This window comes from Coregonus lavaretus, assembly GCF_964263955.1.
Source record: "Coregonus lavaretus genome assembly, chromosome: 14".
Lineage (NCBI taxonomy): Eukaryota > Metazoa > Chordata > Actinopteri > Salmoniformes > Salmonidae > Coregonus > Coregonus lavaretus.
The window spans coordinates 19826237-19844821 of record NC_140001.1 but is presented as its reverse complement, the minus strand read 5'-3'; the positions used below and the strand labels follow the sequence as shown (position 1 = coordinate 19844821).

The window sequence follows — 18585 nt, the reverse complement described above, 5'->3', positions numbered from 1 at the left end:
ATACAGTACATTTAAACTGAAAATAACAAATAGATCATTGGTACACACCTCATACAATATAAGGCTAACACTATGCAATCAGATTGGTGAGTGTGTGTGTGTGTGTGTGTGTGTGTGTGTGTGTGTAGTGAGCTTATAATAATAATAATAATAATAATAATAATAATAATAATAATAATAATATGCCATTTAGCAGACGCTTTTATCCAAAGCGACTTACAGTCATGTGTGCATTCATTTTTACGTACGGGTGGTCCCGGGGATCGAACCCACTACCCTGGCGTTACAAGCGCCATGCTCTACCAATTGAGCTACAGAGGACCACTTGATAGCACAGAGTCACCAAACACATTACTATATGAAGCTTTGAGAAACTGAACATAATTCTGCAGGCTGCGGTTGGTAGAGTCAGATTGTTCCAGTCTCTCCTTCATGTTCTTCAACTGATTCTGGAATCGTCGCTCCATCTGCAAAGAAAAAAACAGACTTACATATCAATTCAGTTTGACACAGTTAACATACTTGTTGTATCATACCTTATTATGGTGTTCAGATTTTGTAGTTTGTATAGATATACAGTATTTTGGTATTTTGGGGTATTTTATTAGGAACCCAATTAGCTGTTGCGATAGCAGCAGCAACTTTTCCTGGGGTCCACAAAACATGAAACATGAAATAATACAGAACATTAATAGACAATATCAGCTCAAGGACAGAGCTACACAGTATTCCTTGATTGGGAAGTTGGAACAAATATTTTAAAAGATATTGGATGTATAATGTATAACACATAAATAACTCTATAAAACCAGGTCATTGGGTTAAAAGGTCTCACTCACATCCTCTTTGCTTCTGCGTAACTGACTGAGCTCTGTCCTTTTGAGGCCCAGTTGGCTCTCCAGGTCCAGAGCCTTGGCCTGGATGGACCTCTCTTTGAGTAAAGCCCGCTCCAGGCTCTGATCCGCCTAAAAGTCCAACCAAAATGATCAAGTTGACATTAACAAACCGGTAAAAACAAAATAATCTTGAGACTGAAACAGAAACTGAAAGGTATTTAAGTGATGTTCAGTAATAAGACAGACCTGTCTCTGTCCATCTTCGAAGGCCTGCTCCAGCTGCTTGGAGAGGATGCTGCACTCCCGGGCCCGCTCCTCCAGCTGTTTCTGGGTGCTGTGGATAGTCTCTTCCCGCTTGCCAATTACATGGACCATATCTCTGTTCTGCAAGTTTGCCTCCTCCAGTTTCCTGGGGAGGGAAGGAACAGTCCAGACATTGACCAGCAGAAACATGCAGGATGTCTTGTGGACCTGAGTGTGATCATGGTACATCGGGACACCAAATAGGCGATCTCCCCCTCAGGTATTGATATGACTTACCTCTCTATACTCTCCATCTTCTGCTGCAGAGTTTTGTGCTCCTCCACCAGAAGCAAATTCTTCTCTTGAAAAGTCTCCACCCAACATCCCTGTTGTTCCACCTACACAGAGACACACACAAACACCTTTCTTATTCAAACACAGATCAGAATCAATCTGTGAACAGACGACTGTCCATTTACAGTATGTGTGCATACCTTGTGTCTGAGTTCAGACAGGGTGTTGTTTTGCTCAGTGTTTCTCCTCTCCTGAGTGTGTGTCTCTTCCTGGGCCTCTCTCAGCTGCAGCTCAGAACGCTTCAGCCTCTCAGGCAGAGACTCCAGCTCTTTCAGACGCCCCAGCAGCTGCCTCCTGACCTGCTCAATCTCCCTCTCCAGGTCAGCCTTCATCTCTTGTGCGTGTTTCTCAGAGATCTCCAGCTTTAAGCAGTACTCCTCTGACTCTGATCGAGCCCTCTGAACCTGCAGCACATGATCACTTATCAATTCAAAATCTATGCTACAGACTGGATAGCATGCAGCCTGTACAGTATTTATTGCTGGATTATAACACCTTGGCTTCTTATAAGGTTGAAGTACAGCCCACTCTGGTATGCTGATCAACTGTACCTTGCGCTTATAGTTTTCCACCTGGCTCTCTAGCTTCTTGACTGAATTCTTCAGCTGCTGGGCTTTAGACTGGGACTGCATCAGGTTCTCTTCTGCAGCAGACAGGGTGGTCTCAAGAAGAAGATGCACAAATAACTAAACAACTATCCAGACATTAAAAGTTCTAGAACGTTTAATCCTTACAATGTTTCATATTCTACAGTTTATTACACTCAATGACTGATAGTGAAGAAAAACAGATGTTTACCTTCAGTTTCTGGTTCTCTAGTTTGTTGGAGGAATTGTCAGAGGTGAGGCGGTGCAGCCGGTCCAGGAGCCCCTCCCTCTCTTGATGGCCTTTCTCCTCCACAGTGTGGATCTGTGCAGTCAGCTCACTCACCTGGCTGCACAGACAAGACAGCAGAGCACATAATGAAGAAATCATAAAGGATGAAATGTCTGAGAAACACTTAAAAGGTTTTAGACAACTTTTTTAACAAGATCATTTGCCAAAGACAAACTGTTACAGAGTGAAAGTTGTTGAATCATTCATAACAAACAGGTCTTGAATGCCTCATGGTAGTCACAATTACTCACTTCTTGAGAACAGCGATTTCCACTTCAAGCTGGCTCTTAACAGTCACCTCTTTCGAGTGGCGGGTACACCAGCTCTCAGCTGAGGTAAGGGCCTCTGCCAACTCAGTCTCCTGAATGATGGCATACAAATACATTAGGGCAGTGTGACTCTTGGGCCCAGACCCGGCGCCAGGATAAAGTGACTAAGGGGGCAGTTGAAATCAATGAGGGGGCACCATTTTAGCAGGGTTCTTGCATTGGAATTACATTGAATTCTGCTTATATCACACTATACCACAATAAACAAAGTTCAAATGCAGAGACTCCGAGACCATTGAGTGCTTTTGAAGTGACAGGTTGGCACGATATCTGTAGCCAATCTCCACTGCCCTGTATCAGCACAATGGACAACGCCTACACACTAAAGCAAGGCCTATTTGGCAATGAATATAGGCTACAAGATAGATAGGGTAATTCACCTATTACAAACAGCCTATGTGAATGCAGCCGTACACACAGCTGTCTTACCAAAATAATGCTAACTAAATGCTGAAAGTAGTAGCCTAGTTATTCATGCAAAACAAAAATACTGAATAGCAGTTTGGCTTAGAATACCGACACAACCGTGAATGCGAACAAATGAATGTTAACAGAACAAAACAATGGTAGGCGTACCATAGGCCTATAGACTAAATATCAGATCAATAAAGGCATGACACAATCTATATTTAGGCTAGTTACATTAACAGTAAGCAAAAGGCAAAAGCAAATAACCAAAACATAGCCAACAGCCTACTACAGTGAGATGCAGCCAGGCACAGCTGTCTTGCAAAATAAATAGGCCTATAGGCTGGCTTAAAACATGGAAAATCATGCAGCTCATGCGTTCAGTAACACGTTGCGATATCGCACAATACACTTCTGTGGATCAAATTTGACTCACCCACGTAATCAATTAAGCAATGCCAACCATGAAAAGCAATAGGCTACAAATAAAGCCTACGTTCTATTTCTATGATGAAACATATCGATATGTAGCTATACTCAGGGGCGTCATTTGGGTTCTTGCATTGGAATTATATTGAATTCTGCTTATACCACAGTAAACATCAAAGTTCAAATGCCAAGACCATTGAGTGCTTTTGACCAAGAAGTGAAATCTCTGTTGCGCTCTATCAGCATCATCTCTGCTGGGTTTGGCGGCAGCCTTGGTGGTTTGATTTCTGATATCCATCGTGCCAGATTAGCTGGTTAGAGCTAAATAGGCTAATAACACTAATGCCTTTTACAGCCAGCTAAGAAGATAACTATACTCTGTAGTGGGGGGAGTAAGGCAGAGTTGAGTGAAGCAGCTTCAACTGTAAACTTGACCTCGTCCTTATAAATCAAAATCCAATATTCCAGGCGGAGGCGTATCACGTTATAAACGTTGCCTGCCATGTTATTCATGTAGCCTACCACAGATGAGCAGCGTTTCCCCCCGCTTTTTATGGAAAGGAGTCATAGCCTAACCGCCCAGTGGCTTTCTATACTTCCCTACACACAAACACTCCACGGCACACTCTGTCCATTGTGTTGATACAGCGCAGCGGTGATACAGATTTCGCACCAACCTGTCACTCAATCATTTGAACTTTTATGCAATTTTTACATAAAACTAAAACAGAGGTGGCACAAGTTTCAACTGAGGGGGCTAAGCCCCCTTGTTGAACCTGGCCCGCTTGGATCGCTTGTTAATATAACTATACATGTACCCCTCCCGTGGTCCTCTGTAGCTCAGCTGGTAGAGCACGGCGCTTGTAACGCCAAGGTAGTGGGTTCGATCCCCGGGACCACCCATACACAAAAAATGTATGCACGCATGACTGTAAGTCGCTTTGGATAAAAGCGTCTGCTAAATGGCATATTATATTATTATATTATTATATAATAATATTCACAGGATCACACCCAACCACCCTGTTGCCATCCCAACACCACATGTCAACCCATGAGAGCAGCCTGAGGACCAGTGAGTGTCTGACCTTCTCCAGCAGCTGTGCAGAGAGCTGTCTGGCTGAATCCTCACTGTGCTCTGCCCTATGCCTCTGTGTCTGGTTGGCCTGCTTCAGCCTCTCTTTGTCCTCTTCACTCTGCCGCTTCAGCTCCTCCAGCTGCTCCAGCAGGGCCTGTATCTCCTCCTTCTGCTGCTCCTGGGTCTGCTCCATCTCCTACTCCACACAAGGAAGGGAGATAAAAAAGGGGCGCAATGGAGAGAGAAGATTGTTGTGGTCAGATGTTCCAGTCTATACTTTAAAGACCCACTCCGGACTCCCTAGAAACTAATTTATCACCTGATTTACTTAACAAATGGCTCAATAGGTGGTCCAGGTGTCCTCTGACATTGCTCCTCTATTGCACCATCAGACCAACTCCTTGAATTGCCCCCAAGGACCAAATAAAAGCAGACTCTTAATTATGTGGCCTATAAACCTTGGTACCCACTTTACTATGGCCGGCCTGGCGGTTATTTTCAGTCTCTTTGCTGCGTAACTGAACCATAAGCTGGCTGCAGGTTGACTCCAGAACTTTAGACAGCTCTCCTGTGGTCTTCACAATGTCCTGTATGGAGGATATGGAATGATGAGTAAAGATAAGATGCTATTTGTGAGCACTGGTGGCAGGTAGCCTAGCGGTTACAGCATTGGGCCAGTAACCAAAAGGTTGCTGGTTCAAATCCCAGAGTATTTCCCATTTACACAATTGTACATGACTGAAATAGGACAAAAATAAGTACCCACCAATTTATGATATATATATATATATATATATATTATATATGGTTTTTTTTTATTACCTAGTAAGCTAAATAAAAAACGTTATGATCTCGCTCTGCATCAAATGCAAACGGATGAGAATCTAGAGAACTAGAGACAATGTACCTTTTCAAAATCCAAATGTACTGCAAGCTGGTTGGCTTCCTTTTCTTTGTTGTTGAGTTTTGCAGCAAGATGCTGAAAGCCAGAAAAGCAGAAACAACATTCTTAATGTCATCTATGACATGGATATGCACCACACAGAGTGAAAGGAAACCAATATAAGGGAAATGTAACAGATAAAAGTGCATGGTGATAAACACAGGAACATGGTGATGCATACACACCACTTTTTCTGCTTCTGTGTCCACCAGTCTCTTCAGTAGGCCTTGCCTCTGCTCTGACGTCCTCAATGATTCTATCTATCAATAAATACATCAACAAAAATATAAGACCACAATTCTAATTGTCATTTTAGATATTCTTTCAAAGCCACTGTCCTCGTCAGTCTGAGCAAGTCGATGTATTGGGGAGAGTACCTCTCGTTCATGGCACTCCCTGAGGAGTTCTCGGAGAGTGCGGTTTGTGCTGTCAAATGTTTCTATCTTCTTTGTCAGCAACTCCTGCTGCCTACCAAGCAGGGCAGCGTCCGCCTTGGAAAACCGCTTATCCTAGCAAGGAGAAAGGGCAGTCTTAAAGAACATTTAAAAAAACATTTGTCCATATTTAACAGGGTCACTTGTATCAAATTCACCTTTTTCACACCACCCATTGACTCATTCAGAGCTGTCAACTGTGTGACCACTGCCACCCCATCAAACTCTGCTTCTACCAGCTTCCTCAGTAGCATGTCTCTTTCCCCGTGTAGAGTCCCCGAATAAGCCCTGCACGGAATGGAAAGGTTAAAACCAAGCTGTTCCTAAACTGCCTCACATTTTTAAGTTGTCTTGTAAACATTAAATAGTTCAGATGTATTTTCACTCTATTCTATTGGCTACTCAATCTAATACTGATAATCCTATGCTTGATTACTAAATGTCCTTATGATATTACAGGTGGAGTCCACACCTGTTGTGGCCTGTCTCCCCCCTCTTCCTTAGGGAGTGTTGGATGGAGATCTTCTCTCGTTCTCTAAGGTCCAGCTCTTTGGCGGCATCCAGCAGCTCCTCCTCCTGCTCGTCGATGACACGCTGGCATGCGCTCAGACACTCAGACTGGTGCTCCATCAGACGCTCCTTCTTCCGCAGCTTCACCTGACCACCAAAAGCAGACAAACACACACACACACACACACACACAACTTCTTTGTTTACTGGACACATTCACGAAACAAACAAGAGGGGTGCACTGGATATTGCTGAATTTCAGTGAGATCGTGGCTCGGTATTGTAATGAAGCAGTAAATTGTGATAGTGTGATGAACCATAGAAGGGGCTAAGTTGGGTAAGGGGAAAACAGAATTTTACACACTATACAGTGCCTTCATAAAGTATTCACCCCCCTTGACGTTTTCCAAATTTTGTTGTGTTAGAGCCTGAATTTTAAAATTGATTAAATGTAGATTTTTTTTTTCACTGGCCTATACACAATACCCCATAATGTCAAAGTGGACTTGTGTTTTTAAAATTTTTTAGAAATTAATTACAAATGAAAAGCTAAAATGTCAAGTCAAAAAGTATTCAACCCCTTTGTTATGGCAAGCCTAAATAAGTTCAGGAGTAAAAAAATGTGCTTAACAAGTCACTTAATAAGTTGCATGGACTCGCTCTGTGTGCAATAATAGTGTTTAACAGGATTTCTGAATGACTACCTCATCTCTGTATCCCACATACAATTATCTGTAAGATTCCTGAGTCGAGCAGTGAATTTCAAAAATAGATTCAACCACAAAGACCACAGAGGTTTTCCAATGCCTTGCAACAAAAAGGGCACCTATTGGTAGATGGGTAAAAAAATAAAAAGCTGATATTGAATATCCCTTTGAGCATGGTGAAGTTATTAATTGAACTTTGGATGGTGTACCAATACATCCAGTCACTATAAAGATACAGGCGTCCTTCCTAACTCAGTTGCCGGAGAGGAAGGAAACAGCTCAGGGATTTCACCATGAGGCCAATGTTGACTTTAAAACAGTTACAGAATTTAATGGCTGTGATAGGAGAAAACTGAGGATGGATCAACAACATTGTAGTTACTCCACAATACTAACCTAATTGACAGAGTGAAAAGAAGGAAGCCTGTACAGAATACAAATATTCTAAAACATGCATCCTGTTTGTAATAAGGCACTAAAGTAAAACTGCAACAAAAAAAATGCTATGAAATATACTTCATGCCCTGAATAAAAAGCGTTATGTTTGGGGCCAATCCAATACAGCACATTACTGACTACCACTCTCCATATTTTCAAGCATAGTGCTACGGCTGGCCATGCTTTCCACCTGGCTACCCCTACCCCTACCCCGGCCACCAGCTCTGCACCCTCCGCTGCAACTTGCCCATGCCCCGCCTTTGCTTCTCCTTCACCCAAATTCAGACAGCTGATGTTCTGAAAGAGCTGCAAAATCTGGACCCCTACAAATCAGCTGGGCTAGACAATCTGGACCCTTTCTTTCTAAAATTAGCCACCGAAATTGTCGCAACCCCTATTACTAGCCTGTTCAACCTCTCTTTCGTATCATCTGAGATCCCCAGAGGTTGGAAAGCTGCCACGGTCATCCCTCTCTTCAAAGGGGGTGACACTCTAGATTCAAACTGTTACAGACCTATATCCATCCTGTCCTACCTTTCGAAAGTGTTTGAAAGCCAAGTTAACAAACAGATCACCGACCATTTCGAATCCCACCGTACCTTCTCCGCTATGCAATCCGGTTTCCGAGCTGGTCATGGGTGCACCTCAGCCACGCTCAAGGTCCTAAACGATATTATAACCGCGATCGATAAAAGACAGTACTGTGCAGCCATCTTCATTGAACTGGCCAAGGCTTTCAACTCTGTCAATCACCGCATTCTTATTGGCAGACTAAATAGCCTTGGTTTCTCAAATGACTGCCTCGCCTGGTTCACCAACTACTTCTCAGATATAGTTCAATGTGTCAAATCGGAGGGCTTGTTGTCTGGACCTCTGGCAGTCTCTATGGGGGTGCCACAGGGTTCAATTCTCGGGCTGACTCTATTCTCTGTGTATATCTTGCTGCTGGTGACTCAGATCCACCTCTACGCAGACGACACCATTTTGTATACATCTGGCCCTTCATTGGACACTGTTAACAAACCTCCAAACGCGCTTCAATGCCATACAACACTCCTTCTGTAGCCTCCAACTGCTCTTAAACGCTAGTAAAACTAAATGCATGCTCTTCAATCGAATGCTGCTTGCACCCGCCCGCCCGACTAGAATCACTATTCTCGGCGGGTCTGACTTATGTGGACAACTACAAATACCTAGGTGTCTGGTTAGACCGTAAACTCTCCTTCCAGACTCACATTAAGCATCTCCAATCCAAAGTTACATCTAGAATCGGCTTCCTATTTCACAACAAAGCCTCCTTCACTCATGCTGCCAAACATGCCCTCGTAAAACTGACTATCCTACCGATCCTTGACTTTGGCGATGTCATTTACAAAATAGCCTCCAACACTCTACTCAGCAAATTGGATGTAGTCCATCACAGTGCCATCTGTTTTGTCACCAAAGCCCCATATCCTACCCACCATTGTGACCTGTACGCTCTCGTTGGCTGGCCCTCACTACATATTCGTCGCCAAACCCACTGGCTCCAGGTCATCTATAAATCACTGCTTGGCAAATCCCCGCCTTATCTTAACTCATTGGTCACCATAGCAACACCCACCCGTAGTATGCGCTCCAGCAGGTATATCTCACTGGTCATCCCCGAAGCCAACACCTCCTTTGGCCGCCATTCCATCCAGTTCTCTGCTGCCAATGACTGGAACGAACTGCAAAAATCTCTGAAGCTGGAGACTCTTATCGCCCTCACTAACTTTAAGCATCAGTTGTCAGAGCAGCTTACCGATCACTGCACCTGTACACAGCCCATCTGTAATAAGCCCATCCAACTACCTCATCCCCTTATTGTTATTTATTTTGCTCATTTGCACCCCAGTATCTCTATTTGCACATCAGCTTCTGCACATCTATCACTCCAGTGTTAATACTAAATTGTAATTATTTTGCACTATGGCCTATTTATTGCCTTACCTCCATAACTTACTACATTTGCACACACTGTATATAGATTTTCTATTGTGTTATTGACTGTACGTTTTGTTTATTCCATATGTAACTCTGTGTTGTTGTTGTTTTTAATCACACTGCTTTGCTTTATTTTGGGCAGGTCGCAGTTGTAAATGAGAACTTGTTCTCATCTGGCTTACCTGGTTAAATAAAGGTGAAATAAAAAAAGTAATTAAAAAATAGTGGCGGCTGCATCATGTCATGGGTATGCTTGTAAGCATTAAGGACTGGGGAGTTTTCCTGGATAAAAAAAAATCAATGGAATGGAGCTAAGCACAGGCAAAATCCTAGAGGCTTTCCACCAGACACTGGGAGATGAATTCACCTTTCAGCAGAACAATAACCTAAAACACAAGACAGAATCTACACTGGAGTTGCTTACCAAGAAGATGGTGAATGTTAATCAGTGGCCAAATTACAGTTTTGACTTTAATCTACTTTAAAATCTATAGCAAGACTTGAAAATGGTTGTCTAGCAATGATCAACAACCAATTTGACAGAGCTTGAATAATTTTGAAAGAATAATTGCAAATGTTTTACAATCCAGGTGTGGAAAGCTCTTAAGAGACGTACCCAGAAAGACTCACAGCTGTAATCAGTACTAAAGGTGCTTCTACAAAGTATTGACTTAGGGGTGTGAATACCTATGTAAATTAGATACTTCTGTATTTAATTTTCAATACATTTGCAAAAATGTCTAAAAACTTGCTTTCATGTTGTCATTATGGGACATTTTGTGTAGATGGGCAAGATTGTTTTTTTTCCCCATCCATTTTTAATTCAGCCTGTAACACAACAAAATGTGGAATAAGTCAAGGGGAATGCTTTCTGAAGGCACTGTACATACCTCGTTCTTTGGAGACCCAACATCCATCATGAGTCCATCAATCTTCCTCATATATTTGTTACACTGGCCATGTATCCTCTGCTCTTGTTTATCCTCATTAGACAGGTCAGCCAACTGCAGTGGGGACAGGGAGGGCTTAGCCTGTGATACAGGTGTGATCTCCAGACAGTATGAAGGCTGCTGAGAGACATGAAAATCAACATTGGTAGTTGATTGTAGCTCAGTTGGTTGAGCATGGCGCTTGCAACGCCAGGGTTGTGGGTTCGTTTCCCACGGGGGGCCAGTATGAAAAATGTATGCACTCACTAACTGTAAGTCGCTCTGGATAAGAGCGTCTGCTAAATGACTAAAATTTAAATGTGGATCTAATGATATCATGTAGGATATAATATCTGTGGGAATAGTGAGCAATAAATGTATCTTTGTTAATGTGAAATGTAAGCAATGTCCATAGCACTGGATGAAAATGTATATGTGAGGAGCAAATAACATTTCCAGGACCTTCCACTTGTATGCGTCATCCCGAGTGGCGCTTCTTCCTGTGGCCGGCACCCAGGGGGCCCGGGCCCTCGTCCTGGCACGCAGGTTCCCAATATCCCCCTTGATTTGCACCTCTTTAACCTTCATACGCAAAGAGAGCAGTGGTTGACTGACATGCAACTGTTGAGGCAGTCAAGGGAGGCCTATTTCTATTATAGGCCTACTTTATTTCGAAGGTTGAATAAGTGTATCACTTAATTGACTAAACATTTACTAACCTGTGAGGTCTTTGCAGTGCCGCTCTTCTGACTCCTCTTCAGGTGTACATACATGTACATGTGTGGTCTCTGGCACGTGAACGTGCAATGGTGGGGAAGAATCACGCGTTTTCATTATTGACCAATAATCAGTTAATCTAGAAATTGGAGCACATGATAGAACAGAATTTTCTCTAGCTGCCAGAAAGTCATACACCAGAGATAATGATACCACGACATAGCCGAGTAAACTCAACTCCATATGGTCAAGTTGAGTTCATTCAGCTAACCACGACAACAGTATTGACACCATGTTCAAGATTAGCTTCGTCCAGCTACTATCCAGTTAAATTAACATGTATATGAACAATTTTGACTTTTTATTTTACTGTCAAAATGGTTAATTGAAATGGCTAGTTCACGAGACCACTCCATGCATGACCAGCAAGCTAACCTCAACAAATATAAAGTTCCTTATTCATAAACGTGCTCCATAGCTAACTGAAGCCCTTACAAACTTGTTTCGCAAAAGTGAGTGTTTTGTTAACCAACTAAATATCTATGGATCCGGTCATCTTCTACGCAATTGGCTCGTTCATAACCGATTTCTAAAGACATCGGTCTGTGATTGGAGAACATTAGTTGGACCCACGTTCGAGTTTACGTTGCCAGCAGTAACGGGACGTCCTCTTCAACGCGTCATATTTCCGCGAAATGCCCACCTCCTGCCTGTAGACGGCGCAATGCGTTAACGGATTCATTCGATCTTGACGGTCCTTGTAAACATTACGTGGTTTTCCAGTTAATGTGTGAGGTTTTCAAACGAACCAAATTTTAGAAATGTCTATAAATATATGAATCCGCTGTAGACGTCCGAGGGAAGTACCATTTTCGACTACTCGTGTTTCATCCGAACTCGCTCGTTCCTGATTTGCATCTAGGTGTAAAATAGATTTGCATGATTGCACGCATACAATGATACAAAAGTATATATGTGCGCTTCGAGTTGCTACATTGTTGGCAACAATGGCGGGTAGAGCGAGACAACTGTCTGAAATTCGGCTACAAACACTTCTGTTTTTCACTGTATTTCTGTGCGATTCTAAACTCGTCGAAGCCTGTGTTGGCGAAGATGTCGGAGACTTGTTACTCTGCAGGTCCTGTGGACATGAATTGGCTTTTGAGAAAGATGCCAACTTTATCCACAGTCGACTTGCGCTCTCTTATAGAAATGATACGGTTATTGGGGAAAGAAGAGTGCCCGTCCAGCGGTTCGAAAACCCTCAGGGCTACCAGTTTGAAGTAATGACTTTCAGAAAGGCAGACGTTGTCAAGCACTGGCCTGCGGACAAACATTTCACCTGGTATCCTGGATATGCCTGGACAGTGGCCACATGTCCGCGATGTAACGCGCACCTTGGTGGGTTGGGAATTAAAATAGATTTTGATTCTGTGTCTCATCCATTAAACGTGTCCGGCACGTGGGTCTATTCTAACCTTAGGCAACAATTGCAAACTCAAAATAGAACTACCTTATGCTGTTTGTAATAACGAACATTTCACCCCCTCCCAGGTTGGGCCTTTCAACCCATTGAATGGCCAAAGACATTAACCAAAAAGGAGTTTGAGGAATCGGAGGAGACATTTGTGGCTTTGGTCACTAATCGATTGTTACAAGAAAAATTTGCATCAACACTTCTGACTCCGAAATCATTCAGAAGTTGAAATCTCCTGCTTTCAAAGCTACAAATGATACCTGGCAGCATTTTTTTTTTGTGCATTTCATAATAATAAAAAAGTGTCACTAATACAGCATGTAGTATTTCCTGTGAATTGTAATACACCAAGTATGCACTTTTGAGATAAAGAAACTGTCAGTAACAGTCTTAACATACGTCAGTAACAGTCTTAACATACTGGTCCAGTACTGCAAGCTTACCACAATTATAGAGGTAACAGCCAGACATTTAACATCCATTTAGCTAGTTTCTGGCTCTAGAGCACTAATTGAACTACAATTGACTACTATGGTTGGTTAGATGACACATTCGTGTACACATGACGTTTTATTGTAACAAAGACACTTGTACACCTTTAAGTTTAAAACAGATTGGTTTTTTCCCCCCAGCAGAAAATAAAAATGGTGATTAGATGCAAATTCCATGAGATAACAGGTCATTTTCCATGAAGCAGTGGGGGCCCAAATTTACAAGCAATTTTTTTTTTAAGTTTTTGTTTTGTTTATTAAAAATGTCATTTCAAATCTCACGGATGTCTGTAAAACAATACAATGAAAATCAAAAAACAAACCCATAGTAATGGTGTCATAATGCCCACCCTCCCCAACACCCTAAGATATCCCTCTACCCTACCCCAGCATTGACCACAAACATTGCAAGAAGTGATAGGAATGAGCTAGTACTTTCTATCTGTTCACTTTTAACCACATAGGGGAAAAACATTTTTTTAGGGATCTACTCCCCAACTGAACAAAATTATAAAAACTGGAGGGGTCCGCTAGTGCAAAGTCACTGCACCATGGCTTTTGTTCAGTTAAATCGCACAACCTTTAACAGGAAGAAAAAATTATAGAAATTGCCATTCATTTAACTACAAGATGGCATGCTTATTCTATTGTTTTGTAGGTTTTTTATTTTTCTTCAGATGAATGTGGGAATTATTGTGGTTTGACAATTCAAAAAGGCAGGAATTTGGAGATTAAGCACAAAATAAAAGTAACAAATCTTGCTCCCAAATATGGGTGGATAACCAAATGGAGGGGGGGGGGAATAGCAAAGGTAGATGATTTAATTTTCCGGTTTAGTCATCTTCTCCATCATCCTAAACAAAAGGAAAGAAATCAATACTGTGCAAACAAATCTCACTATTCAATATAGTGAATTGAGTTGATTAATAAGAGCAAATTAATTATTTAGGGCATACCTCGCCATCATCTCCGTCATCCTCCTCTTCTTCCTCCCCATCATCTTCATCACCCTCCTCATCAATGTCCTCAAGACCTTCCTCATCATCATCATCATCTTCACCTTCGCCCTCCTCATCATCCATGTCAGGAACCTGCCAATCAAATTAACCAACCTTTTAACTGTATATCATTTGTCTACATAGCAGACTTAAATCTCCTGGGTGACATTTACAGACAGCAGAATCGACGTTTAATAGTCACATGTACAGGGTTGCAGGTGTAATTACAGGGTACAGTGAAAATCTTAAGCTCCGAGCTCAAACAACGCAGGTCAAAGTGAAATAAAAACATTAAAAGTAATAAAGAATATAACATATACATATTAACACTAACAGTAGTAAACAAACACTCAAAATGAAGCATCCAAATAATTAATACAGTAGCACAATGGGCATAGAAGTCATAGAACATGTAACAAGTCCCATTCAAAGTAAAGGGAACATTGATAACAGGGAGGTGTTAGGCCTTGGAGACCACTCACCAGGTAGTACTGCAGGGGGTTTGGCCAGATGTCATCCTTGATGACCTCTCCCAGCTCATCTGCCCCAGCATCTGAGTGATCAGTGAACCAGGTGAAGAAGCTCTCTGGCTCTTCATGTTGCCTCTTCTTGCCGGCTTTGTTCTGTGTCTGGCTGGAGCGCTTTGTCAGGTCCTTCAGAGACAACGTCACAGGGATTACAAACCAGCTTGTTTTTGTTTGTTTTAAAGCAATGAGTTTTATTTCATAGCAAAACATATGAAATACTGACCACAACTACCAGGCATGAAAACCAAAAGGCTCTGATCACTAAGGCACGTACAACATTCAGGTACAGTGTCTAACCATTATGTTGAGCAGACTTTTAAAGAAGTGCCCCACTTGTTTCTGCCAAATGCCATGCATTAATAGAATGTGCAGTATTCCCATGCATGTGAAAAGACTCATGTGAAATACCTTTCCTGATTTCCATTTGATTTCTGTTGACTTTGAGGATGGGTCTCCACTCTCATTCAGATGGAACTCTTTGGAAAGGACTTTGTTTTCAAAGTATGGATTTTCATCGTAATACTGGAACACAAGTCAATTTAATTGAGTACATTTTAATATACGCTATAAAGTACAGACATTAATGCAATATCCCGTGAATGCAATATGATGGTAATCATTATCGCTTACAAAATCTATTCTGTAGCCTGACTTGATATCTTCAAACTCTGTAACCTCCACCCTGGTCAGATAGTGAAGTGCCTCCTCATCTTCCTCCCCAAGAAGAGCAGAAACTGTAGGGAGAAACAAGAAAACAGTCAGAATCTGAATATTATAGGTTCCTGTGATAAAATCCTGTGACAGAGGCCAAAGTGATGTGCTGAAGCTCACCTTGTGGATGGTTGACGAATGTGGTGACCCAGAAATTGGGGATTTTGGCGATCAGTTCTGATCTCTTCTGAAAGAACGGCTGACGGAGTTTGTTGTATTTCTGTTCTACTTTCAATATCTCCTCACTCGCTTGCTCGTTCAGTCTGGAGAAAATAGATTGCACATCAAGTACACATCACACGGTTAAACACTTTAGTTCTTCTGATACATATACATTTTAACCTGAGTGGCTTACCTGTCAATTTCGTTTTGAACTTCATCGATGTGTTCAATAGCTTCCTGTTGCTCTTTTTCTAGGAGAAGAAAAATGCAATAATGTCAGAAAATATTGTAGCGACCATCCGTGCAGTGCATCAGCGGTAGCTGGACGTCAAAATTAAAGAGTAACTACCAACTTCCTGCGCACTACCAACAAATAATCAAAGACGTAACTTAACTGTAGCAAACAAAGTTACGCGCTAATGGTTCTGAAATTGACCCTGAACACCAAGCTGCTCTCAAGACCATGGACGGAAAACCATTGCAAAAAGCTGCATGAGCTAATCAGTAACGATTTGTAATCTGAAAAGGGGTGAAACATTTGCGCAAATATTATATAAATCTTAACCAACTAATTCTTAAATTGGAATGCATGACTGAAATGTGTGTGTGTTAGCACCACCGTTTTGCAGCTAGATATTTCAGAGCAGCTTGCAAACGGCGTTTCCTGCTGGCTACACTGAGGATGGCCGCGTGGTTTAAATGTGAGAGTCCGCACACCACACTCTGCCTCCTTCCCCAACACTGTCTAATAGCTAGGTAGGTGCGCATTGTATCGACACCATGCCCAAGTTACAGACAAATAACCCTGCATTGTTAAATCCGTTATAAAACTCTTCCAATGGCCTACTTCTCGAAAACGGTCGTTCACTAGATGTTAGCTAACTAGCCGTGTTGCCAATTTCACAGTTGCAAACTAGCTAGCTACGGCTTGCTTCATCATGGCGGATATGCACAACAACAAAGTAACACTAGGCCACGGTTATTTCATTCAACATTGAAAACACATTACTCCTCAGTAACCTACAAAAAAATACACCGTCTATAATAAAAATGTTTTTCAATTGTATTTATAGTAGCAACGACTGGACTTGCGAACGAAAATACTGGACAGGACATGCATTGATTAGACAAATAACTATTAAGGAAATGTTGCTAGCTAGGTAACATGGCCTCCATCACCGGTCTAACGTAGTAGCGTTAACAGCTAGAGAGAACTAACTACGCACTCACGACAGACAATACTGACTGCACCCAAAACCGGGCAGATTCATATTGAAAAGCTCACAGGCGACAAATTACGATTTGTGAACTATATTACATTAAAGTAGTAGTTTTCGGTAGAACTAATAAAGGAAGTGAAAATGGCGGTGAACTGGAGGCCGCCATTCCTTACCGGAGGTCTCGTCCGCTCCGTCATGGTTTGAGTTCAGCTCCTTTTTACTCACTTTTGCCGCCGGTGCCGACATGTTTATCGAAAGCTGTGAATAACAGACTTCGGGAAAGAATACTGAATTTGGTTTTGTATTCTCCCCGAACAGGAGATTAGTATTTCTAAGTACAATTTCGGTGTGCTATAACAACGTGTGCAGCGCTCCTCCACACAATATAACGCGAGGAAGTCAAGCACATTCAGACACTCCACCAAGAAGCTCTAGCCCGCTCACGCGCTCCCTTTCATTACGAACGCGCCTCAGCAAATGGAACCGATTGGGCTCCGCCTCTCGAGAACTAGTCTGCGTGCTGGGTTGTAGTGTTGCTTTCTCATAGGCGAGATTAACTCCGAAAAGGCGGGATTTTATAGAAAAGCTATTACAACGTCTTTGAAAATGTTGTATTCATTTACATAATCATGTTACATTAAAATGATCATAGCTAACAGTTTTACTTTTAAATAGGTCTAGTTATTTTGTCGTCGCATTTGCCCACCTACGGTACCCTGCTGCAAAGGGAAATTACTGCTATTGCCGAAAAATATCGATATTTTTTATATGTGTACATATACCTAAAAAATATGTATATATAACCCCTACAAAAATCTTGGTGTCTTTAGTAATCTGGTTTTTAAATAGGCCTAAAAGGAAAAGAGAAAATAGCTTACATCATTGCATCATTCATGCATATATATTAACCTGATTTTATGGCCCATAATATTTTTCATTTTGGTACCTGGCTGCCTTGCCAAAGTTTAGATGAACATCATAATTCATTGCTCATTCATTCATCTGTCACCCAGTGCTCACCAATATTATCCCACACTTCTACTAGCATAGTGTAAAAACGATTACATAAAGCTATTTTATAAGTACACATATTTTTACAATTATTACACTGCATGCATCCCATTTAAAACTGGACATAAAGACATGTCCTTCTGCATAAAGAGCTGCAGCTGACTCCCCGGAGCGTTTGATGTATGTCCAGGCGCTCCCCCATGCTGGAATGGGTTTAGCAAGGCTCTAGCTGGATGCTCTCTGCCTGTCCTGAGGAGAGCGGCTCTGTGTTTGTCTTTGGTTGGTGACAACAGAGGAACACGTGGTTCTGCGCTGGCCAATGCTGAGCCTGGACAGAGACATCAGCACTCACAGACTAACAGCAGTGTTGGCACAAAAGAGGGATCCTTGCCACCCCTGCAGGAAGCCTACACAGGAAAAACCCAGTGAGAGAGCGAGAGAGAGAGCGAGAGAGGGGGAGAGCGAGAGAGAGGGGGGAGAGAGAGTGATTAGTAACAGAAAGAAGAGGAGAACAGGATGCAGTGGAAGAGGGATTTTGCAGAGCAGTCAGCAGAGAGGCAAAAACAAACAGAAGGAAAGACTGCTGTGTGACCAGATTCACAAGATGTAAAGCAGCATCAGGAGGAACCCTGCCTGCCTGCTTGCCACTGACGGTCTGCAACAACAACAGCAGAGGACTTGTTGTGTTTTCAAGGATAGTGAAGGTGGAGAGGTGCAATGTGAGAAGCCCTCCTGTGGCCAAGAGGATGACAAATTAGCCCTTATTCAGCAAGGAGAGACAGGAGTGCTCCA

General features: G+C 42.2%; 2 protein-coding genes across 2 annotated transcripts; both read right to left on the bottom strand.

The window, feature by feature from the left end:
- Positions 1-165: 165 nt before the first annotated feature.
- LOC311141019 (outer dense fiber protein 2-like) lies at positions 166-11563 on the bottom strand. The gene is made up of 18 exons (XM_084176298.1): positions 11199-11563; positions 10942-11061; positions 10441-10620; positions 6403-6587; positions 6089-6218; positions 5874-6005; positions 5682-5756; positions 5461-5532; positions 5024-5140; positions 4564-4749; positions 2561-2670; positions 2232-2367; positions 1985-2095; positions 1574-1837; positions 1377-1477; positions 1083-1245; positions 840-965; positions 166-467 (listed from the first exon to the last, which is right to left on the bottom strand). Exons 1-18 carry the CDS (start codon positions 11256-11258, stop codon positions 312-314), a joined length of 2424 nt encoding a protein of 807 aa, XP_084032424.1. The 5' UTR covers positions 11259-11563; the 3' UTR covers positions 166-311.
- A 1644-nt stretch (positions 11564-13207) lies between these two features.
- Positions 13208-17260, bottom strand: LOC311141438 (protein SET-like). Its single transcript, XM_084176768.1, has 8 exons — positions 16956-17260; positions 15756-15813; positions 15521-15663; positions 15320-15423; positions 15098-15211; positions 14645-14815; positions 14121-14255; positions 13208-14018 (listed from the first exon to the last, which is right to left on the bottom strand). The coding sequence occupies exons 1-8, from the start codon at positions 17026-17028 to the stop codon at positions 13998-14000; spliced, it is 819 nt and encodes a 272-aa protein (XP_084032894.1). The 5' UTR covers positions 17029-17260; the 3' UTR covers positions 13208-13997.
- Between the last annotated feature and the right edge of the window lie 1325 nt (positions 17261-18585).